At 40.6% G+C, this 25425-nt stretch overlaps 1 protein-coding gene and 1 non-coding gene across 9 annotated transcripts; both read left to right on the top strand.

Moving 5' to 3' along the window:
• Positions 1 to 1460: 1460 nt before the first annotated feature.
• Positions 1461 to 24886, top strand: PABIR2 (PABIR family member 2). 8 transcript variants are annotated; one of them, XM_014829394.3, is made up of 10 exons: positions 1461 to 2554; positions 4741 to 4819; positions 8798 to 8854; positions 9156 to 9199; positions 9284 to 9338; positions 9606 to 9707; positions 10005 to 10090; positions 11177 to 11238; positions 14390 to 14486; positions 23089 to 24886. In XM_014829394.3, exons 1-10 carry the CDS (start codon positions 2457 to 2459, stop codon positions 23156 to 23158), a joined length of 750 nt encoding a protein of 249 aa, XP_014684880.2. In that variant the 5' UTR covers positions 1461 to 2456; the 3' UTR covers positions 23159 to 24886. The 8 variants fall into 8 exon arrangements, with proteins under 8 accessions (XP_014684880.2, XP_014684876.2, XP_014684878.2 ...); XM_014829390.3 differs by having other exon boundaries at positions 22154 to 24886; XM_014829392.3 differs by having other exon boundaries at positions 1469 to 2554; positions 11174 to 11238.
• LOC123282789 (small nucleolar RNA U109) lies at positions 17477 to 17616 on the top strand. The gene has a single exon (XR_006523026.1). It is a non-coding gene; the product is annotated as a small nucleolar RNA U109 (small nucleolar RNA).
• Positions 24887 to 25425: the final 539 nt, after the last annotated feature.

Raw genomic sequence — 25425 nt, 5'->3', positions numbered from 1 at the left:
TCAGGCCTTTTACCTATAAGAGTTGTGTCCTACAAACATGTCATAATCAGCTCTTTATTTGGCCAGTTGTCATGGCAACCTTTAAGCAACCTATTTACCTTTAGTTATCACAAGACCAAGTCAAATACACCTTGAATCCAGGCTCAGAAACCAAACACCCCAAACTTCCCAAAAGATTTACATGAAGGATAAAAGAAACTAGGTAACTAGGTATGAATAAAATTTGAAAATGACGGCTAAAGTAGCATCCATCTTCTCACATATCCTCGAGTTTCTCCTAATTTTAAGCTCCTGAAAGTTAGAGATTCTGCTAAATTGTTTGACTCCTCTGAGTTAGGGACTGTGCATGTGGTCAACAAATGATTGGTTAGTAGCTATTGTAAACAATAGAATGTACTATGTTTTTTTTGAGCAGATGGAGGGGGTTGCTGAGACCTTGAGTTAAAAAGAGATACATAAGTTGATCAAAAACAGAGCTTGCATTTATAATCCATCTGGAGGGAAAAAAATAGGCAATTTAGAGGAAACTTTCCAAAAGTGCTTTAAAAAATCTTATGTTACAAGCAGAAAACAACATTGAGAAACAAAATGATGATTGGGCTTGGCAAGTTTAATATGGTATAACTGAACTGAAGAGGCTGGTAATACTATTTTTGCTAAATTTTGAAACCAATTTTATAATTATTAAATTTCCTGTACTTTCTACCTATGTATGATTAACACAATACAATGGCCATTTTCTCCCAGGGTCATTCCAGTGGTAAAGATTAAACGAGTTAACATTTCTGGAGCTCTTAGAATAGTACCTAGCACACAGTAACTGCTATGTAGGTGTTTGTTAAATAAAATAAATAATTCCAGGTCTCACGTGCTGAACCCTGATTGTTAGGGTCTCCGTAAATCCTAGAAAGACAAAAAAATCTAGTTCTGCTACTTGTTCTTCAGGACTTTTCCTAATACGTCTTGTTGAAGCTAAAGATGCTTGTAAAATGGAGATGAGTATTTCTCACTAAATATATGAACTCTCATTGGAGATTCTCTTTATTTTTACGCCATTGTTTGTGTTTTTTCATTTCCTTTTGGCCTAGTGCATCCAAATGGATGATGTGAATAAGAAATCGGCCCCTGCAGACAACGACCAACAAAATCGAGGGATTTAAGAAATAAGCAGACATCACAGAGGTGAGAGCATACAAATTGGGAATGAAAAAACGTGTTTCTTTTTCCCTTAAATATTGGCCCAAACTCCACTTGAAAGATGATGCTTCAGTGTCTCCATACTATTGGTTCTTTTTAAAATCGGGCGCCAGAGTGCCCGGGCCAATGCCATCGAGGAAGGCGCCGGGCCCCCTGGAAACGCTCCTCCCCTTTGGAGGAGGTTTGCCGGGCGGGGCTCCCACGCATGCTCCGTGTCCGTGGGCCCATTGGCGCGGCCGCCGCGCGCGTGCGCAGGACCCGATGGATGCCCGGACGCGGAAGACCCGGCCCGGCGGAGGTTCCCGCTTTGGAGCGTGGGAGGCGGAAGAGGCGGCAGGTTGTAGATTTCGGTCTTGGCCCCAAGGGGTTTCCCCGGGCCATTAGACCCCAAGAGAGGAAGAGGAGGCACTGCAGCGGCAGCTGACGGGCTGGACCCCCCACCTGTCCTCCAGGCGGGGAGGGGGGCAGGGAGGGAACCACTGATCCCAGGGCTGAGGAGCCTCCGGGACCGGGTCCCGGAGCATGGGGGCTGGACCAGGGCCCCGAGCATGGAGAGCTGGAGCCGCCGAGGCCGTCTGGCCGGGCCCTTCCGGATTGTCAGCTCCTCCGTGCTAGCGCTGCCCGGGCAGCCGCGGCGTCTGTAGCCCGGCCCCGCTTAAGGTCGTTGGCCGAAAGATAGCAGCATGAGTTCCGCCGCTGCCTAGTTTCCTTCCCCTCCTTCTCTTCTCCCTCTGTCCTCCTTCTCCTTCCTCTCTCCTCTTCCCCATACCTCGTCCTTCTTTCCCTCCCCCGTGCTCCTCTTTTCCCTCCACCTTGCCCTCTTCCTTCCCCTCTGTCCTCCTTTCCCCCGTCTTTCTCTTTCTTGCCCCCTTCTGCCCTCCTCCTTTGACCCTCTCTGTACTCTTGCTTTTCCATCTATCCTTTTTCCCTCTCTCTTGCTTTTTTCCCTCCTCCCTTCATCCCTGTCTTTCCTTCATCCTCTTCTTTTATTCTGTCACCCTCCACCACAAGCTCTCGCTCCTCCTCCCCTTTCTCACTGTCATCCTCTCTTCCTCATCCTCATCCTCCTTCCCTCCTCCTCCTCTTCCTCCTCTCCTGCTTTTCTCCGCCCCAGCCCCCGCCCCTAAGCCTCCGCCCCTTAGCCCCCGCCCCCAGCTGCCAGTCCCCAGCAGCCCAGTCCTGCAGTGAGAGTCTTGGGAGTCCATAGCTAAGCACCAGGAGCCGAGCACTGTCCGCTGTGCCTGGCTGCAAGTTTCGACATGGCTCAGGAGAAAATGGAGCTGGACTTTGAGCCTGACACATCTGATGGGGCCACCCTGAGGAGATCCAACAGCGCTCCCCTGATCCATGGGCTCAGGTGAGCAGGGTTGGGGAGGATGGAGTACAGGCGTTCAGGGGCTCCTCGCCCCCTGCAAGCAGTCTTCCTTCTCTAAGGTGAGAGTTGGAGGTCGTTTGGACGCTCCAAACTGAGGGGTTGGGCGTGTGTTTGCTTGACAGTGACCTGGGTCCCAAGGTGGAATGAAAGTTTGACCCCAAACTCTGGGCAGTGTGGGGAAAACGGGCCCCTCTCTTCCTGGGGCTCTGTCGGCCCACTTTAAAAGGAACTACAAGAAGCTTCTGGCTCTTATAACAAGTTGCTTGCCCTGCCTGATTTACACCACTGAATGTCAGACTGAAGCCCCTGGAACTAGACTTGCAACTTGACACCTGTCTCTAAGAGCTGCTGTTTCGAAGCTCAGTTTAGGAACTCTGGCATTAACAGAGGTTTACTTTAATAAATCACAATTTATCTGATAACTTGTAATTAAATGGCATGTTCATGTCATATTAAGTGATTCAGATTTGCTGTAATGTTTTCAGACCCTAAAACTGCCTAAAACGCATTCCAGTAAATAGGAAAAGAAGGGTGGCATGTAGCTTAGGTCAGTGAAAACACAGATTTTAGAAAACAATGGAAAGAATTGACCCTTGAATTTTAGTGGTAGAGTCTTGTGTTTTCATGTGAATAAGTCACCAGAGAGGCTATTTTAAGGTAGAATTGTGCGATAGTGAAGGATAGGTTGGCAGACCTCCTGAGCCTATTACATTTCACTTTTATCAGTAGATAATTCATCTTAGGTAGAGAGCCAATTTATGCGACCCTGTAGAAATGGAATTAGTCCAAATAAGGGGATGGGAATAGAATTAGCCAAAAACGTTAATCAAGCACAGGGAAGGCAAAGAAAGAGGTAATTCTTGTCTAGCTAACTGATTATAATATCCATATTTTGGGGAAAAAATGGATTGACTCTTTTTCTTTTATTAAATTTTGAAACTGAGGGGCTGATGGAGTGACTTTGCTTTCCTAATGCTATCCTCAGTTCTACATTTATTTTTGATACTGTAGGAATGAACTGGTCTTTTTTGGTTGTCTTTTTAAATCTGGTAAGCAAGCAATTGCTAAGGACAAGTCAATCCTGTTGACCTGCATTTAGACTGTTGTAGAAATAACATACTGTGTTTTGAATCACGATTTAAGTAATTACTTGAAAGGGAGCATGATGTGACAGAAGAAGGGGTGAGGAGCCCAGGCCCAGTCCCGATTTTCTCCCTGACTGGCTCTGATCATGAATGAGTCACTTAGCCTTCCTGAGTCTCTGTTTTCTCATTAAAATTTAGGAGGGCTGGATTAGGTGATCTCAGTGGTCCCTTGAAGCCCGATCCAGTTCAATCCTGAAAATCCTCTTGACCTCTTATCATGGGCATGGTACTCTGCTAGGCACTGCAGGGATTTTATACAAAGATGAGCACAACACCTCTACCAAGGGGTTTGAGACACATGCACGCTTTTCTTTAATAAAAGGTAAAGTCAGTGTCTCAAGAAGCATCTCATTTCCCATCGTGCCTTTTGGGTTCAAAGGAGGGAATGACTGCATTAGATTTGCGGAATGAAGAGAGGCTTCATCATGGAGGGCATGGCACTTGAAATGGGTGTTGAAGGAGAGGAAGGATTTCGACAGATGGTGGTGGGAGGGAGGGCATTTGAGGCAGAAGGGGCAACATGAGCAAAACCCCAGGTATGTTTATTCAGTTGAACTGCAGGGTCCGAAGGTAGAACACACGTTTAGGGCAGTAGTGTGAGACGTGCTGATGGGGCTCATATTGTAGAAGAGGGACCCCCAGCCCTTCTCACGTCATGGCCCACACAGAAAGCAGTAACATTCGCAGATCCCCTGGGGTAAACAGATGAGGCTGCTGGTGTCTGGTGGTAACCGGTTTGGGGGCGTGAGCTCTGGCCAGAAACAGCTGGAGGCAACTGGCCTGGAGCTCCGCCCCATACCTCTCCTTGCTGCCCCCCTGGCCACGGAGGAGATCAGTATCTCAGCCAACCTGTAACCCACAGCACACCACTGGAGAAGCTCTGACGAGGACGGTGAGGAGTTTATTCACTGTATGGAATGAGGAGCCATTGACGATTTCATTGTTAACTAGAGAACTGGCTTTAATTTAGCCAAAGGATATCTTAAATGAGGAGACATTAATAACTTTATTTTTATTTTTCAGTGACCTTTCACAGGTTTTTCAACCTTATACGTTTAGAACTCGGAGGAATAGTACAACGATCATGAGCCGTCACAACTTGGTAAGTATAGAAGTAAGTATCCTTAGTGGTTTGGATTAGGGGAAACACTTCCAAATGTAGTTCTTTCTTAAGATGATATGCTATGCACAATTGTTTACAAAAGAAAAGAATATCTTCCTTATCTTGTTTATCGCTTATGCTGGGGCCGTTTTCAGCTTTTGGTGCAAAAGGAGACCTGGTTAAAAATTTTCTTGGTTGTGGGACTTTGTATTTTTAAGAACCCTTCATTGTTTTTTGTCACTGCTTGCATCATGGTTGTGAGATAAGTCAGGATTAACTTCTAGTCATAGCTGAGAACTGGGGTCTTTATTTGTCCTTGGATGTGAAAATCACTTTAATGGTAGCAGAGTATGTATTTCTGCCACTTATCTGTTGGACAGTGCTGTTTATCCAAAGACTCTTTTCATATGCTTGTGCTTATAGTCTCAGTAGAGTTGCTGATTGTGACTGTTCCATCTAGCCAGAGCTGTCGGGGATCCCCTCATTCATTGGTCATGTTAGGAGAAATTATGCTGAGGTTTTTATAGAGTAGCACTTCCCATGTGGAGCCCACTTATCCAGTAGCTGCAGCTCTCTCGAAGACATCTGAAATATAAGCAGACAGACCTCTAAATGGCTGAACTAGATTTCCATAGTCTGCGCACAAAGGTTCATCAGTTTATTTATAGGAGAGTCTTTCTGACCCCTGAATCATGTAAAATTTATGCACAGTAATAATAAGCTTCCAACCCAGTAGTGTGTGAGAAGCAGCAAATTGGAAGAGGTACATCTGGGTTAAAGGTGTACTGATAGCTGCTAGCGGGGGAGGAGAGGGGAACACTGAAAAGTAGACAGAGGTTTTTAAAAAATTAGTCTGTGGCTTAGTCTAAGGCCTAAGAGCCTGTTAATAGACCCTGAGGGTGTCACTGGCATAGAACCGGAAGATAATTGATGTTCTTAAGGAGACCTGGGTCATTAACCTTTTCTTAAATTATAGTCATACCTACACTTGTATGGTATTTTCATGTTACAAAGTACTTTCACACGTTTAATTCTCATAGCATCCCCTGTGAAGTATGCAGGGCAAAAGATGTTTTTCCCAATTAAAAGAGGCAGCAGCTAAGACAGCCGATAGGAGTGACTTGCTCAGAATCACACAGTTAGTAAGTGCCAGAGCTGGGACTGGAATAGAGGTGTTCCAGTGCCATTCTGTTTGGTAAAATCTGTTTAAGAAAGGGAAAAATATAACACTTTTAAGAAAGATATCCAGCTGACTAAAAATAAGGGGGAAATGTCAGCTATCTGGAGATTTGCTTCGCTTTACCTCCTTCTTTGAGGATGCTAGAAAATACAACTACTTATTTTTGCTGAAATATACGAAAAATGTTTCTACAAGTTACACAGCTATGTTTCTGATACCAATAGCATAGCAAAGGGAAAATGAACTTGCCTCTCTACTCTTCACTTTGCTCTTTTCTAAGATGTGAAGATTCTTATCAACTCTCTCTAGGCTCACCTCTCCCAACTGCCTGACAAATACCCTTTGCTCTGGCTGCCTGAAATACCTAGTTTGCTGCGGGGGCCATGTTGATTCAGTGCTCTTTGTTGATCCCTAGGCTATCCTTCATCCCATCCCCTTCTCCTTTCCAGCTTTCTGGTTTGGCAAGCCTTCCACAGCACCCTTTGGGTGCTTCTATCATAATATTGATGACATCAAAAACATTATATCACAGTGTACTCTATAAATCTTAATACACTTACCTGTGTCCCAAATTAACCTGCAGAAAGTAAGGTGTTGGTGAATGAAACACAAAGGAGGGACTGATGAAAGAGAGATGCAGAAGTAGAGTCTTCCTGCTTTGACAACTGATTGGATGTAAAGGCAGGGAGAAGGAGGACTCAAAGTGACTGAAATTTTGTTTCTTGGTGACCAGGGGAAAAGTGTTGCCTTTATTACAGATCAGGGAGATTGAAAAGAATTGGCCGTTTGAAGGGACAGAAGGTAAATTCTTTCTGGGTATGTTGGGTTCATGGTGCCACCGGCCCCATGCTGTTCTCCAAAGCAATATTCTAAATCTTTTTTTAAAAACTCTGCAAGCTTCCTATCTCACCACCTTTCCCTCTCGGCAGATGACCGTTCTCGCTTCACAGAGAAGGCAGGCACCTATCTTCTGTAAATGTCAACTTTCTTCTCCTTAAAATGTCTCTTCTTCACTGGCTCTTTTCCCCCCACCTTCTTCTCCCGACTCACACATCTAATAACTGGAACACTAACTATTCTTTTTCTCATGGGCCTCTCTTTCCCTTTTTTCCTTTCCCCTCTCTGAGCCTTTTCAAAACTTAATCTACACTCAACTGCCTCTAATTCCTCGTTTCCTAATTTCTTGCTGACTATTCAGCCAGTTTGTAATCTCGCTACTTCTACCACCGCTCCATTAAAAAACTGCTCTTGCCAAAGTCACCAATGCCCACTTGATTTCCAATGTCAGGGGCCTCTTTTCTTATCCCGCTTGAGCTCTTTGCTTTACTTAACACCACTAACCAGCACCTCTTTGAAGTTCTTGGTTTCTTTCTCAGCCTATTCGTTACTCTTGTTTCTGGTACTCGACAGTTTTGCTCCTCTCTGTCCCTCTTTCGAGTCTACTTTCCACTTCTGTCTAAAATTGACAACTTGTACGTCATGTAGATACAGCATCTAAATTTCTGACTTTCTCTGCAATCAGCTTTTGGCAATACTTACTTTGGCTTTCCTGATTATTGCACTGTCTTTGGGGTTTCTTTTGTTCTCTGCCCGACACATCCATACTGTCTTTCACGTTGTGCTGTTAGAGTCTTTCCTGCCTTAGTTACTTGCCTAGTAGCTTCGCGTTTCTCAAATGACCTTATTAAGAGTTCACCAGTAAATGTGTTACTTTCATAATGGAAAAAAATAACTTTTAAAAGGATTTTACTGGTAAAGTTTTTCTTTTCTTTTCACAGCCTAGAAGAGGAAAAAGTAAAAGAAAGGGGTGGGTAATGAAGGGATATCTTTTGAGGTAAACTCATATTTCAGTGGATAATTTTTTAAAATTATACCTGAATTAGCCTTTGCCTAAAAAACTTAGAACAGTTTATTACCATTTTATACTACTCACTACATTAATATTCAAAAAGGTTTTATAGGATAGGACAACTTGTAAAAGGATAATTGTCTTACTTGGTTTTTTAGTATTACCAATTCACCTGCATTTCATCAGGGAATAAATAGTAGTTGTTTACATTATGGCTATTAGAACCCTATAAAATCTCTTGATAGGAATTGTTTTCTACATTTTGTGATCAGATTATGATTATCTTGAAGAAACGTAATTTGGCCCCCAAATCATTTCAGCTTTGTGTTATTAAAAAATGATTATCTAAGGAAAAGCAGCAGTTATTTTTTAAAATGCACCTTGCCTTCCACATTGATTTTTCTTAACTAGTAAGGTTTGTGATGATTTGTGTGTTAGTGGTCACATTTTAGAACTAATTTAGATCATGCAAACCAGATCTCCTTATTGCAGTTTTAAAGTATTTTCGATGAACATTAATCATAGTCGAAATGTTAGACTGAGCTTATTAGCCTGTCTTCCTCTGTTGCTACATTGATAATAAAACTGAGTAAATCAGTTTTTTCTTTCCCTTCTTATCTAGTTCCTTATTTTAGGTAAGTGGGGTAATGGATATTTCCAAGGCCTGGAGTCTTTTTTTACATAAACGTACACAGCTCTGCGTTCATTTGGGAAAAGTGTTAAAGTCAGTGTGTGTCTAGCGCCAGATGGTGCTTTGAGGTTGGACACCTGGTGTACTTTCTAAAGACTGAATGTACTGCCTCTAGTGCGTTGATGTTCAGTGATTTAAAGAGCTAGGTTGCTAAGAAGAATATGAAAAATTATCCGAGAAGAGGTTGTACACCGGTACTCACAACAGACTGCTACTTTGTGATTCAGAAAATAGTAAATGTTGATTTTTTCTTTCCAGCTGCTGTCATCCTCACCTAATCGCGTTCCTAGCAGCAGACTACATCAGATCAAAAGGGTAAATTGTACTTCGTAGCTCAGATCTACAACTTTCTGAATTTAACATATTGATTTTATTTTCATTGTGAAGATTTCGACATTAGAAATGAATCAGGCTGCAACTCTGGCTAGTTGTAGACAGATTAAAATGCTTCTGAGTATGCTGATCAAATGCAGATGTGGCATGGGTGACAATCTTCGAATGTTAGTTCTGCTTTACTTTGATTATGTCAGATGAAGTAGAAAAGTCTTTTTTATTGTCTTTGAAATAGAGAACTGTGTGGATAAATATTATGTTTTCAGCACATTTGTCTTTGCAGGAGGAAGGCATGGATATGATGAACAGAGAAACTGCACACGAAAGGTGAGTGCTTCACAAGAACAGGGCATAGCCTAATGTATGCCTTGTTTGTGAGCACTGATGGCATTTCATTTTTGTTTGTTTTAGGGAAGTGCAAACAGCAATGCAGATAAGCCAGTCATGGGATGAGAGCTTGAGCCTGGTAAGGTTTTCACGTTTGCTTGCTTTTTATTTTCTAGAAAGCTTTCTGTTGTCCGTTGGCTTCATTAATTTTTTCATACGCTTCTGACCCTTCTGTTTCCAAAGTTCTGTTCATTGCTGATCTCTGCTTTTCCACCAGAATATTAGATTGCTACTTTTTAGAGTCTGTACATTTGTACTCTAAAAATGTAGGTGTGTTTGAGTAGTAAAGAAGCACTGTGATGTGCTGAATTGTGAATTATGAGGAGCTAACACTTTATGTTTACAGAGTGATAGTGATTTTGACAAGCCAGAGAAATTGTATTCTCCTAAAAGGATTGACTTCACTCCAGTGTCTCCGGCGCCATCACCCACCAGAGGATTTGGAAAGGTAGGCTTGTTAACAAGATATTAACTCTCTTACACTGAGCCATTTACTCTCTAAAACACACACAGGAATCCCCTCACTTTTAAAGAAGCCAATGACTGGAAGGAAAATTAACGAAAGTCTATGATAGTAATTTGAAAAAAAAATACTATGTATATTCTCTCATGTATATATATATATATATATATATATATATAAACAGCTAGGAAACATTAAGGATATTGTTTCTGCCTTTTTGAGAAGAACCTATTGGAAATCTGAGCACTAGAACTATTTCAATATTAAATATGTTTTTTCTAGCAATGTTTTTCACCATCCTTGCAAATGTTCGTGAGCAGCAGTGGGCTGCCACCAAGTCCCGTTCCTAGTCCGAGACGCTTTTCCAGGTAAGTGAACCTGCTTTGTAAGTATGGTTGAAATGCTATTCATGAAATTTATCTCTTCGATGAACTTTTTCCCCAACATTTTATTCCGGAAATTTCCAAACAGAGAGCAAAATTGAAAGAACTTCACAGTGAACGTCCATATGCCTACCACGTATATTCTACCATTAACAATTCACCAGATTCATTTTTTGAGACTTAGTGCCAGTTTATATTCAAAGGGCACGCGCACACACACACACACATCCTTTATAAGGATAAGGAAAAATTTAAGATTGTAAACCAGTCAAATCCAAATAAGTTTAATAAGGTTTATCTTTGTTTTAAAACTGTCGTGGATATTTTGTCTTATAGAATGATTTTTAAAAATAGCTTAATGGGGGGCCGACCTGGTGGCGCAGCGGTTAAGTTTGCATGTTCCACTTCGGCGGCCCGGGGTTCACCCATTCGGATCCCGGATGCAGACATGACACTTCTTGGCACGCCATGCTGTGGTAGGCATCCCACATATAAAGTAGAGGAAGATGGGCACAGATGTTAGCTCAGGGCCAGTCTTCCTCAGCAAAAAGAGGAGGATTGACAGTAGTTAGCCCAGGGCTAATCTTCCTCAAAAAAGAAATAAATAAAAATGAAAAAATAGCTTAAGGGGCTGGCCCAGTGGTTTAGCGGTTAAGTTCACATGCTCTGCTTTGGTGGCCTGGGGTTCGCCCGTTTGGATCCCAGGCACAGACCTACACATTGCTTATCAAGCCATGCTGTGCAGGCATCCCACATATAAAATAGAGGAAGATGGGCACAGATATTAGCTCAGGGCCAGTCTTCCTCAGCAAAAAGAGGAGGACTGGCAGCAGATGTTAGCTCAGGGCTAATCTTCCTCCAAAAAAAAAAGTCTTAAAATACCATGTTATTTGAGATTGCCATATGCTAGGTCATATCACGCATTGGTATATCAGTTACTCAGCCTACAACACAGGCATTTTCCATTTCTCCCTATATGACTGTCAATTTTATTGATTTATTGGTGGGCTATATTTATCTTGCATCTTAGAAGTATTTCAAGTCATCTCATTTGTTTATTCTTTGAAGCAGGAGGAGTCAGAGTCCAGTCAAGTGCATTAGGCCCAGTGTTCTTGGTCCTCTTAAAAGAAAAGGTAAGTGTCACGCTTCTGATGTTAAACCTAGTCGAGCTTAAATTACAAATTAGAATTTCTGTCTGAAATTAGTTCAAGGCATGACTCCTTTTTTCTAAAGAAATGTGAAATATTCTTCCCAATGTGTGCTTTACTGATTCCAGATTTTGTAAATTAGTTATTTGATACTGTCTGTATTTTATTACACTTCATAACTAAATCTTATTCATATATTCATGTTATCAATATATATTCCAAAAATTTTGCCTCTCAGTGATCTGAATATAAAAGAGATGCAAGTTGATATGTTGCAGAAATAAATGCTTATGTCATAGCAAATAGGTCTGTAAACATGCTGTATACTCAAATACAAGCCACCACCAAATTACACCTCGGGAAAGAGAATTGCCTTATATTCAAGTCTCCTTAGGGTTTTTGATATAATGGGATGCTCTCTTAATTACCTTATTTTGAACCACAAAGCACTAAACTAAAATGATCTCATTCAATGCTAGTTTTGGATGCTTATAGAGGGGACCTGATAGAGTCTATTAAAAAAAGGCAAAGAGGGGCCGGCTCCATGGCCGAGTGGTTAAGTTCGTGCGCTCCGCTGCGGTGGCCCAGGGTTCGGATCCTGGGCGCGGACATGGCACTGCTCGTCAGGCCACGTTGAGGCGGCGTCCCACATCCCACAACTAGAAGGACGGGCGACTAAGATATACAACTGTGTACGGAGGGGGGGTGGGGAGATAAAAGCAGAAAAAGAAAAAAAGAATGGCAACAGTTGTTAGCCCAGGTGCCAATCTTTAAAAAAAAAAAAAAAAAAAAGGCGAAGAAATTTAACACCGGTTTAGTCCTTATTCCTGGGGCTGTGACCACATAGTTGCAAGTGTTGGATGGCATTTTAAATAAGAGTTTTAACAAAAATTTTCCAAAAGCAGTTCAGTAAGTGATTTCTTTGTGCAGATCACCTTCAGGGCCAGTAAACAAATCAGATCTCCTAATGTTAGGTAAACAGATGCTTGTGGCTTTGGTACAAACTTTCCAGTGATACACAGATTCAAAAAGTACTGTGATTCACACGACTTTAAAGATGGTGTGATCTGGAAAATAGATCCTGATACAGTGACTATAGTTGTATTTAGTGAATACATTTTATTTTATAAACCAATAGCCTTTTTCCTTAATGCTATAAGGAATTATTTAGAATCCTAAGAACCTTCTGAGGAGCTATTACATGAAAATAACACAGGGGAATTAAAGCTATTATTATTGTTGTTATTATTATTAATTTTAAATTTGTTGCAGGAAGTTGCAACAAAATTGCAGAAAGTGTAATTAGTATGGTTGTTTAGTTTCAAGGCTATTCCAAAATATACCAGCAGATGGAGGGGTTCTTTGCTAAAAAGGGCTGAAGCCTTTTGCTGATGAGGTGGAGTTGAAAGATGGCAGCACCTTTTAAAAGCTGCATATTAAAGTATGGGAAGAGCAAATAAAAATACCACCTTTCCTGAATTTCAGCAATTTTCGGAATAGCTCAAGAGGAAAGATAATATGAGTTAATTGATAATATGGAAAAAAATGAATGTGGCATTCGTTCTTCGTTGATCTTTTTCCATCACTAAGAATGTTGTACAAGTTTAAGTTCATAATTACTAATTTCCTAGTGGAGTATAGTGAGACCCATGAATTAAATTTTCTTTAATATTCCTTCTAAGGCTCAGATAAAGAGCTTCAAACCCAAGGTGTGTGCACGTTGTAAATCATAGCTTCTTTGGAAGGGGGCTTTTTCCGTCTAATCTGCGGTTGTGAGTCTTTGCACTTCTAGTGCTAAAATGTTAAGCATTATTCCTATTGATGCAAAGTTTTTCTGTTAACCAGTTATGAGAAAATCTATAGGATTGAGGTCACCAGTACAATAGCAATTTTCTGAGTTGATTAATAATTGCTGTTGGGGCCAGCCCGGTGGCGCAGCAGTTAAGTTCGCACATTCCGCTTCTCAGTTGCCCAGGGTTCGCCAGTTCAGATCCTGGGTGTGGACATGGCACCACTTGGCATGCCATGCTGTGGTAGGCATTCCATATATAAAGTAGAGGAAGATGGGCACGGATCCTAGCTCAGGGCCAGGCTTCCTCAGCAAAAAAGAGGAGGACTTGCAGTAGTTAGCTCAGGGCTAATCTTCCTCAAAAAAAAAATTGCTGTCAGTTACAGATGTGCTTTCAAACTTACATTTTTTTTTTTTTGAGATAATGAAAGCCTTTATTTGTCCTATTAAGACACTAGGCCATCAGAGTCTGCCTCAGAGGAACACCTGGGAGCACCTTCTCTCTCTGGTCTTCTCTGTTTTCCACTCCCATCGACCCCTAATTCTTTTTCTCCATCTGCCCATCTCCTAGTGTCCTAGCTCCCAATTGCAAACTTACATTTTTAATCTTCATTTTCACTAAGTAGCCCAAAGCAACCTTTGATTTATATGCTCTTTATCAGACTGCATGCTTTTTAACCAATTTAACTTCAACTCAGGAAGTGTTCTGATGTTCAAATATATAAAATCAGTAGTCTTTACTAATTGTCCAGCATAAATGATTATCTGCTAGGGCCTTCAGCTGTTTGGGGATTCTTTATTTCTACTATGCTTAGCTTTGATTCATTCTGTCTAATGCCATCGGTGTTTTACTCTTCTTTTAAAGAACTTGACTGTGTCTGTAGCTACAGATAATCTTAGGGCTGCTGACTTTTTGGTTGAGGTTCTGTGGAAGTATATTTCTTCCACGTTAAAGCACGTGGAAAAATAGCCTTCAGGGGCCAGCCTGGTAGCGCAGCGGTTAAGTGCACACGTTCCGCTTCCGCAGCCTGGGGTTCACCAGTTCAGATCCCGGGTGCCAACATGGCACCGCTTGGCATGCCATGCTCTGGTAGATGTCCCACATATGAAGCAGAGGAAGATGGGCACGGATGTTAGCTCAGGGCCAGTCTTCCTCAGCAAAAAGAGGAGGCTTGGCAGCAGTTAGCTCAGGGCTAATCTTCCTCAAAAAAAAGAAAGAAAAATAGCCTTCAAGTAATGGCTTGAAGACGTATTCTGAGCCTTGGTTAAACAAAGATTACCCCATTTTAGCACTAGGCCTTTATCTGTAAAATCGTTTTACAGCGCCATCCTGTCTTTCTGTTGTAGGTGAAATGGAGACCGAAAGCCAGCCTAAGAGGCTCTTCCAAGGCACTACCAATATGCTGTCTCCGGAGGCTGCGCAGTTGTCTGATCTCAGTTCATGGTAAAGAATGACATGAAATCAAAAGGGTGTTAGGATATGATCCATTTAAAAAGAGCCACATTGAAAGTATATTGGTTCATTTAAAATATATTCAAGTTTTTATTGTGCTCTGTAGAGGGGAAATCTCCATGGAGGTGTAGATAATGTGAACACACAGATCATTTGAAAGTCATGAGTGCTTCCTTTGTATTTTTTTGGCACCTTTACCTTCGTTCCTAGCTCCCGTCAGGTCAGCCTTTCTCAGTAGATGCTAACGGTATGGGAGAGTGTCAACAGCTGGATGGCATGAGAAAGTTCCTGGGTTGCTGTGGGTAACGTGCATCGACTGCAGCTGCTCTGCCTGCGTTTTGTATTACCCCCTTTTGACTTAGCAGAGCATACCAGCATTCTCTTAAGCATGGCATTTTGTAAATGGCATTATCTGTTTTATAAAATCTGTTTGAAAATTTGGGGGTATTCCGTCACGATAGTAACTAAGCTTTCATTTTTATGGTAACGCTTCCTGATTCCTGTGGTCTATTCACATAATGTTTCTTAGTCTTACTCCTCCTAGGTTAGGTGTCCAACTTAAGGCCCTTTAGTGTTTTTGTGCTAGAGTTCACTTCTTTTCCAGTCCCTGAAGTTGAGCACTTGAATGCTGACATACATTTTGAAAGGAAGGGGAAAGGATAGTAGCAGTGGCTAGGGGATATTTTGAAATCTTTTAGTACATTCTGATGAACTCACTGAGCACCCGTGCTGTACACACAATTGTGTAGTGCCTTTCAGAACTTGTTTCCCTGAGTTTTATAGCTGAAGGTCTATCTTAAGAGCTCACGAGGGCATTCACTTTAAAAATAAAAGGATCGGGGCCAGCCCCATGGCCAAGTGGTTAAGTTCACATGCTCCGCTGCGGCGGCGCAGGATTTTGCCGGTTTGGATCCTGGGTGCGGACATGGCACTGCTCATCAAGCCATGCTGAGGCAGCGTCCCACATGCTACAACTAGAAGGACCCACAACTAAAAATACACAACTATGTACCGGGGGGCTTTGGGGAGAAAAACGAAAAATAAAATCTTTAAAAGATAAAATAAAAATAAAAGGATGGTGCCCTCTAAATGGGAGAATTGTGTAAGACACTTATACGGTATCAAGATTGATGATTCCTTCCTTCCAAGTCACTTATTCATTGTTTTGTGTAGGATAACCTGTACTTCTAGTTGACCAAGAAGTCACATATTATTCTACTTTATTAGACTCGTTGATCAGTACTGTTCTAACCTTGGAACAGATGCCTTTTAGATTGTTCTAGCTATTTTCAGCCCTACAGTCTTTCTCATCTCTCTGTCCTTGGTAGCTCAGTGTGCTAATTTTGGTACAGAGTGCCTTTCCAGGTATGTAGATGATTGCAAAGAGAAAACTTGTCAAGCTTGTCAAGAGGACTAGTGGATGAAACTCTATACTTAGTGGAAACTGCATATCACTTTTATGGTAAAGTGTTTTAATATAGGCACATGACGTTATAAATAGATCTGCTTACCCAGTTACTAACGAAGTAACCAATTTAGGTAAAAGATACGAAGGCATTTTGCCAAGCTGAAAACATACAAGGTGAGGTGATTTTTTTTTCAAATATTGCCTTAGGCTGACTATGCAGGATGCCATAAAACAGTTCATACGAATAAAGAAGGAAGGAAAGAGAAGGTATGGTATTTACCAAGGGTCCTCTCCCCTCGTTCAGACGTTTATTCCTCTGAGCAGCACAACCTGAGCTGTGGATGGTGGTGGCTGTGGCGAGGCTTCTGTTTCTGTTGCTACCACTCCCATTCTCCATAGACCTGTCACTGCCTATGAGAGCCCGGGGAACATCGACATTGGTGATGAAGGACGTTTTTGATCCATATCCACAAAAAGTTTTGCCTTACACTGGACAGGTTTACTTTATTCACAGCCGCTCATAGAGTGCAAGCAAGCCAACATATGGCTTAAGTAATATGTTAAAAAGAAATTTATTGCTCAGAATTCACAAAACTAAGTATCAACGATATGTAAGTAATTAAACATTCAAATGATGTTTTTAGTAAGTTTGTAGTATCTGGACTTCTGAGGATGTTAAAGCTTAAAATTGCACTAAGATTTTTGGGATACCTTGTATACTAATATTGCTGACATTTATGTCTACAACTAAGATTTTAAATATGAGTTATTCTTGATATGTAAAAATTGGATCCTGCTTTCACAGAAACTTTTTTTCTGTCTCTTTAATGCAGTTTCATTGATCAGACATCCATATTCTTAGAAATGAGGAGAGAGGCAGGAACTAGGTGTGTTCTGGTTTTTATTGCCAAAGATAGCAATCTACTTGATAACAAAACTAAGGAAAACAATTTTTATACCATTTAGGGAGCAGAAAAAGTATCAGGTCATTAGTAGATGTTATCTCATCATTTAAATCGTGATAGTTTATTCCCTGCCCCACCCTGCAAAGAAAATACCGGCCCCGTGGCCGAGTGGTTAAGTTTGCACGCTCTGCTTCGGTGGTCTAGGGTTTCGTGGGTTCGAATCCTGGGCGCGGACATGGCACCACTCATCAGGCTACGCTGAGGCAGCGTCCCACAAGCCACAATTAGAAGGACTCACAACTAAAAATGCACAACTACCAGGGGGCTTTGGGGAGAAAAAGGAAAAATAAAATCTTAAAAAAAACAAACTCTAAAGTTTATATACTACATAATTATCTTTAAAATCTGACGTCTTTGAAGTAGAAATTAAATGTGAAGTTTGATTATGGACTCATTTGGAGTTTGTGTCCAGTGTGCCAACTGCTGCCCAAAGAAATAGTAGGTCTACTCCTTATGTCATATTTTTTACTAAATGAAAATTCTGAAATCTTTGCCAGTCAAATCTGGGGAATATTGCACGAATTACGTCATTCCACCTTTAGTCCGTGTGAACATCAAGAGTTTGAATATAGCCTGGAGATCCATCTTTGCATGGGGCTTTGATTCTTTTGCATCTTGGGAACTCTTATTCTTCTCCTCCTCCTTTTGGGAATAAAACTACCTGTGGCATGCTATAGAAAATCAAGGAGTTTTCAGGGCTATTAACCATGTAGTGAAGATTAAGTGGTAGTCTTTTGCTCTTACAGAAAAGGAAAAAGTCTCCCATGAATTTTCTTGCCCAGTGCATCACTGTTAACGTGACTGCTAATTTAACCTTTATGGTTTTATTTTAACATTTTTCATTCGATTTACCTTAGTGACTGTAACGGTTTTTTTTAAAGATTGGCATCTGAGCTAACAACTGTTGCCAATCTTCTTTTTTTTTTTTTTCCTGCTTTATCTCCCCAAATCCCCCCCCCATACATAGTTGTATATCTTAGTTGCAGGTCCTTCTAGTTGTGGCATGTGGGACCCCTCGTCAGCGTGGCCAGACAAGCAGTGCCATGTCCGTGCCCAGGATCCGAACTGGCAAAACCCTGGGCCGCCACAGCGGAGCGCGCAAACTTAACCACTTGGCCATGGGGCCGACCCCTGTAACATTATTTTTAATGTTATGTGTGTCATGCCAAGAAAATTTCATAGTGAATGTGTGATGTACAAAGAATAAGATTTAGTCATAATGTATTTAATAATAGAAATGTAGACATGTAATTTGAAGATGTCTATGTGAGCAGCTTAGACATTGGTGCAGATACTTTTAAACTCCTCTCCCCAAGGTGACTATGGAAATGATCATATTTAAACGTGTGATCTTAAAAACTTAGAAGTTGGGGCTGGCCCCGTGGCCGAGTGGTTAAATTCTTGCGCTCCGCTTCAGCGGCCTAGGGTTTTGCCGGTTCAGATCCTGGGTGCGGACATGGCACCGCTCATTAGGCCACGCTGAGGTGGTGTCCCACATGCCACAACTAGAAGGACCCACAACTAAAAAGAAAATATGCAACTATGTACTGGGGGGATTTGGGGAGGAAAAGCAGGAAAAAAAAAAACTTGGAGGTTGTACGGAAAGATAATGCTGGGCCTTCCTAAGGTAACACAGTAGAGACCAGGGAAGATACCCTATGGATCAGTTTAACCTACACCAAGGGATAGGAGGATGCTGCGTAGTCTTACCTTATGCCACAATCTGTGCTGGGCTTGATAGGGCCGTGGCTAATTTCTAGTGCATTTACCTGCCTGCCATTAATCTAATGGCACCCATTTTCTTGACTGGACAGAGCACTAAGTGGCTTAACCACATGAGGTGATAGCACAAGTCACACTGGCCATCCTAGTTTTGTTGTTATCATTTGAATGTTTTAATGATTCTCTTATTCTTTCACCCTTAGTCTTTTTAGACAGAGGGCGCTACTTTAACGGTCACAAGTACTTTTGGTTGTGTGGTTTATATATTGTCTCAATATGTGTATTCAGTGGCTGGGATGAATTAGTTCATTTTTGATTCATGTGCTCCTATATTCAACTTGAATTGTCCAGGTCCTTTGCTTCCCTACCACTGTCTGGCTTTGGGCCATCAACCTAAGCCTCATTAGCACCTCCATCAGAGCTTAAGCTAGGAAAGAAAGAAGAGAGAACCTCAGATTGGAACATACTTTGTTGCTTTTTGAAGCCCTGGTGGAAGGTTTAATAGCAGACACTGTGAAAATCACTTTTATCCGGTGACCTCTCTATGGGTTAAAAAAATCCCGTAAATCTTGTTTTACACGGATATACTAACAGTGGGTAATTTGTGGCCCTTAGTCTCTGCTTCCATAACCACGTGTAGTAGTGCCAGATTAGTTAGGATAGAAACTAGATTTTAGTTTAGTGAAATGTCTGGTTAAAGGTTTACCAAGTTCTGAATCTAAATTGCACTCGAGACTAAATGTAAGTATGCTATTTTTCTGTTAATGAACAAAATTTTATATATGTTTATATTTAATAATAGGGAAGAAATTCTTGAAAAGATATGAAATGTTCAGATTTATATATTTTTTCTTGGTAACTTCTTGCTAACTTCCCCATTAGCTTATTTCTCTTAAGGTAACCAATAGTGTTAGATGACAGATTTCTCTGCATGAGTCATGTTCTGTGTTTTTGAGTGAATACAAGATTCACCTAAGCAAACAGGTCTTATTACAAATGGAATCTTTTAAACTAGGGCTCACTATAGGTCTAGTGGTTGGGATAAGAAAGTCTTTATTTATATTCAGATTATCTGCTTGGTGGCCAAATTTTAATCTAAGCCTATTTCTTCCTGCCAAGTAGCACAGAGCGTGTCCTTCGGCTGCCCAGCCAATATGTGCTTTGGGAAAGTAAATTCATTTTAATATTAGTCTAGGCAAAATGCTGCAGGAGGAAAAATCACATATGTTCCAAAGGGAAATATAAAGGTCTTTTGATTTTCCAATGTCTTAGATTATCTGTGCAACTTTCAGTAGTTTGAATAATTCATAGTTTAGACCCATTTTGCCATTTGGTTGAAGAAATACCAGAACCAGCTAAATTTTCCGAATTTCTTACTTAAAAGGGCTATTATTAATGATGCATTTGACAGCAGTGAGCGTGGAGTAGGAGTACTGTGGCGTATACTGTTTCCATTTTTATTTTTACTTCTCCAAAGCCTATTTGTATTCTGTCTCCACCTAAAACAATCCAGAGGCAGTAGAAAGAAATGACGTTTTGAAGAAAAATAGAAGCGAAGCAGGGGGGAAAAAGTTATATTTCATTGAGGGTGGTACGGGGCCCAGAAACTTCCAAATGTACCATAGGTTGCTTAATACTGGAAATACATTAACTTGGAAATCCATAAAAATGATAATACTAGAGACTCATAATGTTTAGCCTCAGAGCACGTTAGACCAGGATGGGCTTTTGGAGAGGAGCTAGTGACATACTTAAACTAGAACTCATATTTCCTGATTCATAATTTCTTTTCCAATTCTATGCTTTGTTTCCTTTTTAAAAATAAAAAGTGTGTCTGTGTCTATCCTAAAACTGCCTGACTACCTCTCCAGCTTTGTCTCTCACCGTGTTCTCTTTACTCTGTACTGCAGCCACACTAGCCTGCTTTTGGCTTCTAGAAATACCCTTGCTTCCTCCCAAACCTTACCTAGTTAATGCGTACTCATCGTTCAGATGACAGCTCAAATATCCTTTTGGGGGAGCCTCAGTCCTCCCTATACCTCCAAATTAGATCAGGTTACCAAGTTAAATACTCTCAGAGCCCCTTGTATCTTCCTTTATTGCTTTGATCACGTTATAGTTCTATGTTTATTAGCAGGATTATTTAAATGTCTGTCTCCTGCACTCTACTGTAAATTCAATGAGCGCAGAGACCACATCTGTCTTTTTTTAATGATTGGCACCTGAGCTAACAACTGTTGCCAATCTTTTTCTTTTTCTGCTTTTTCTCCCCAAATCCCCCCAGTACATAGCTGTATATTTTAGTTGTGAGTCCTTCTAGTTGTGGCACGTGGGACGCAGCCTCATCGTGTCCTGATGAGAGGTGCCATGTCGGCGCCCAGGATCTGAATCAGCAAAACCCTGGGCCACTGAAGCGGAGTGCATGAACTTAAGCACTCGGCCACAGGGCCAGCCCCCATATCTGTGTTATACACCATTGTATTTCTAATATCCAGCATCTTCCCTGAACTTAGCAGGTACTCAGTAAATATTAGAATAAATGAATGAGTGGATTTGGGCCAAATGTAGAACATAGAGCTTATATGCTGGATTGATGGCAGTCAACTAGGAAGGCAGCCTACTGCCAAATTGTGAAGGCTTTTAATTGTGAATGCTGAAATATGAAGCCAGACTTATGAGGCAGGTGGAGTGATTGTTGGGAGCTGTGAGGGCCTGGGCTGGGTGAGTAGGGTGTCCCTGGGCTGGGTTATAGAGGCTCTGATGCCCAGATCAGGAGTTTTAGTGAAAGGATGGGAGCGGAAGCCAGTTGTCGGGATTAGAGAGCAATGGACTGCGAAAGTATTGAGTCTATAGATATAGAGCATTTCTTTAGAAGGTTAACTGGATAGTAACTAAAGGCATCAAAGAAAGGAGTCTTTAGAGATAGCAGAGAGACCTTTAGGTTTTGAAAGCAAGAGGAAAGGAAACAGTTTAAGAAATTCATAAAATGAGAGGAATATAAAAGGCAAATAATGGAGGGGGAAATTAGAAGAAAATGTTTGAAGTGAAGGCCTGTTGGCAGTGGGGAAGTGGGAAATCTCGAGCAGTTGAGAGACTTTGTTCTGAAGTCGAGGAACCGTGCAGCAGTGTACTTGATAGACTGCTTCAGACGGTCCGAGGCCCCTCCATGAGGAACCATTCCTCTTACTCCGAGGCTGATGGGAAGATAAGAAAATAAATGTAAGGGTAGAAATCTCTTGAGCGGAGGGTAAGGGAAGTCCCTCATGAAAACCCTGACCTGTGCAGAGGAGTGCTTATTGTGTGTTGGACATTCTGGTGCCTCCAGGAGAACACTCAGGTGATACAGAGCCTTGAGTGTCTTATTTGGGATTTCCGTGACTTTGTCCTTTTGCAGGTATCCGAATATCGTACGTTATGTACTTCATTGCTGTTGCTTTTATGCTTTTTATTATTTACAAATGCTGTACTGATTTGTGAGTTCTTGAAACTGTGTTGTTGCATGTTATGTTTACCTTTACCCTGATAGATGCATCTGCTTATAATTCTTTTTGCTTTGTCCTCAGTTCAGATATTTTGGATGGCAGTAGTAGCAGCAGTGGCTTATCCTCAGACTCACTGGCTAAAGGCAGCACAACCGCAGAGTCTCCAGTAGCATGCTCCAATTCATGCTCTCCGTTCATCTTGATGGATGATCTCTCACCCAAGTGACTTACCTATTTCTGATTCAGTGTTTTAACTGCTGTTTCCTACATAAAATATTCAGTGAGGAACGCAGAGAACTTTGATCCATAATGAGGATTAAAGTGTTACAGATTGAAACCTCTTTGATGCCGTTCTTTTTTGGCATCTCTCTTCTCTAAAGTTCAATTTTACGAGTGTAGTGACCTTACTTATGTCTCTTTGCTGATCTCATTTTAGATCTAGTGACTAAATCTCAAATACTCACTTTTGATTGCTTAGAGAATATATATTTTTTTCTCAGTGCCTCAAAGAGCACCTATTTTAGAGTCTATATGTTTAAGGAAAGCACTGATAATGTATTTTCAATAATGGTTCTTTTTTCCAACAGTTGATATGACAGCTAGAGTTGATCAGAAGTTCTCTTGCTTGAGAGATTTTGTTTTTGCTCTCTGTTGACTACGTAGTTTCAAACCTCTTTATTTCACAGTAATAGATGAATTGCTTTCAATTATATCAAATTTTTATTTTTCTGCATCAGCTTAAAGTACATTATTTTGTTTCCCTTTCCTGTTTGAGCTGCTTACTTGCCATTTCTCACAGAGGGGAAGAAATAGTTGCTTTCATTACTATCCATATCGCTTCTTTGCTGTTGGAGTGTCTGACATGAGGATTGATTTTAGTGCCGAGAATGGAAATGGACTTACAGGATGCCTGGATTAGTCACCACAGATTCTTATGACTCAGCTACCACAGTTGACATTTTTCTCCCCAAACCTGTTGCCCTAAGGAATATATAAAATATTGTTAATGTTTCTAGGTGGTGTTATCAAGGAGAAGAAATTCCTGCCTTGACCAGATGTGTGGAGCATCTACAAATGAATGAATAATGTTATTTACACACAAACCACTGTGTAGGAAAGCATACATGGAGCTTGACAGCTTGTCTTGGGTGGTACTGTGGGGCCTGAGGCGCCTTGGGGTATAGTCATAAAGATCTGTACCATGATGTAGGATAGACAAGGGGGCTCTATGTGTGTGATTGCCACATACTGTTTCAATTGCTGCTTTTTGCCAATTACTTTTTGTCATTGGATGCGTTCGTTTTGTCATGTGGTGAGTGGTGCCGCCGACTGTGTTTTGGTTACGTGTTGCCACCAGAATCAGAATCCAGTTCCTGTTCACGCTGCCTTATAGTAAGGGCAGTTGAATATTTACGAGGAAGCTTTTAGGAGCTGAAAAAGTCAATGTTATTGTGCATCCTGCTTTTTAAGAAGCTGTTTGAGCTGTGAACAGTGTACATGATAGTAAGTCTGAGGTACCATAAGTTATTTAACTTTTAAAAGAGGAAAATCCTGACAGAGCTATTTAAAAAACCTGAGTGTAATCTATTGTTGTGTTATTTATTATTTAAAAGTGTGTAGAAATGTCTGTTGTGATAGATTTTTTTAGTGTTCAGGCATCATGGTTGGCTTGTCTGTATTTAATATATGAAATTTGCCTACTAGGATCATACTATTCCATTTTTAAATGAATGTAAGAAAAGAAAACTACTGCATTTGTGTCTTTTGAAGGCAAAGATCCTTGAACGTTACAGGAATATGATGTGCTGCGGGTACTCACAGGCTAGTAATGCTGTGTGGCTTGAAGGGAAACCTATTCTCTTTGAGTCATGAGAGCGCTTTCCTTAGCTTGTTGTAAGTGGTTCTGTTACAGCATCAGATGTGTTGTTGGTTTTAAATCGTCATAACCGCCATAATGGCCATTAATGGCTTTATTTCTTGTATTGCTTTCACCTATGCAAAGTCCATAATCTTTCAAACCTAACAGAAATGTATATATTATGAAGATCGTTCCCTAGTATGCCACCGTAAAGAAAAATTATTTCGATGGTATTCAGTGTATTTATTCTGTTTGTGAAAGAACCATGTTAAGATGTTGCTGCCTATGTCATACTGAGAGATGGTTTTATCTTACAGGATATTTATCCACCTTTGCTCTACTGTCTTCTTTGCCTTAAAGGGACACTTTTGGCCATCCTTTTTTGGCTCTAATTTAGGACTCTTTAAGAAATAACCTTTGGAATGTGATGATATTTAAATTTATTTTTGAAATTCAGTGGTGGGGTAGAATTGGGACAGGAAAATGAAATTGTTCCAGTAGTATGAGAACTAGGAGGCAAGATGATTCGCTTTATTGTTTAAACCAAGGTTCATTTTTGTTGTTTAAATTGACTAGAAAGTTAAGTTTGTGCAGGAATTGTTTTGAAATAAATAAAAGATAGAGATGCTAATGTTCAGATGAGCTTTGTTGACAGTACCACTTTATTTTTATATAAAGTCTAATATTTGAAAAGTGATCATTGTTATAAATTAAAATTCTCTCTTCCTATTCTAATATTATATGATATGTCAGGCTTCTATTTGGAAACAAGTACAAGAGACGATATGATAAGAAAATCCTATAGATGCTTTTTTTGCTTGACTGACTTATATAATCACTGTGTTTCACGATAATTGCTTTTGGAATAATAGGAAGTTTTGTGAAATGCTGACTTTGTGTATATCTTAGAATGCAAATTTAATAAAGTGTGTACACATGCATAAAATTCTGTAAAAGTTTTTAAAGTCTATTTCTTTTCTATTTATTAGTAATTATTTTCTGCCTCCATATCTCAGTATTGCAATCTGTGTGTCTAATTGCAGTCAAGTTTGGAATCAAAGGACATCAGGACCACAAAAGCACTAACAGCTGTACTGAAGTTTGGGCTGTTTCCCAGAACAAAGAGAAACCTCTCCACACGATCTGTCAAATTTTAAAGAACATTTTGTAGAATTTGATAATGTAGAGGTTCTTGCCAAGACCACACATATTTCTTACTTATTTCCAATTTACTTTATCTTGTTATTTTTTTTACATATTCATAAGACTCTAAATTGTTTTTAGAACAAGATAGAGGGGTAGACAGGCAAAAACTAAATGCCTTTTATATATGACTCAGGTTGTAAACACTCAGTTTTCTTTTCAGCATTTTAAAAACATATGAATATTTTATTTCACACTTACAGAAAAGTTGTAAGAATTTGCCCACAGAAGTCTGTGTCTCCTTCATCCAGGTTCCGCACTTGTTAACATTTAACTACATTTGCTTTATCAT

This window comes from Equus asinus, chromosome X, assembly GCF_041296235.1.
Source record: "Equus asinus isolate D_3611 breed Donkey chromosome X, EquAss-T2T_v2, whole genome shotgun sequence".
In the NCBI taxonomy this organism is placed as follows: Eukaryota; Metazoa; Chordata; class Mammalia; order Perissodactyla; family Equidae; genus Equus; species Equus asinus.
Note: the sequence above shows the minus strand (reverse complement) of the source record. Positions and strands in the feature narration are given on the sequence as shown.

Excerpts from the sequence above, each read along its gene's own strand:
- PABIR2 (XM_014829385.3), top strand. The coding sequence starts at position 2,457 with ATGGCTCAGGAGAAAATGGAGCTGGACTTTGAGCCTGACACATCTGAT. Across the intron at positions 4,832-8,797 it reads ACAACTTGGTAAGTATAGAA|CTGCTGTCATCCTCACCTAA; the intron begins GTAAGTATCCTT and ends TTTTCTTTCCAG. Across the intron at positions 9,200-9,283 it reads AGAGAAACTGCACACGAAAG|GGAAGTGCAAACAGCAATGC; the intron begins GTGAGTGCTTCA and ends TGTTTGTTTTAG.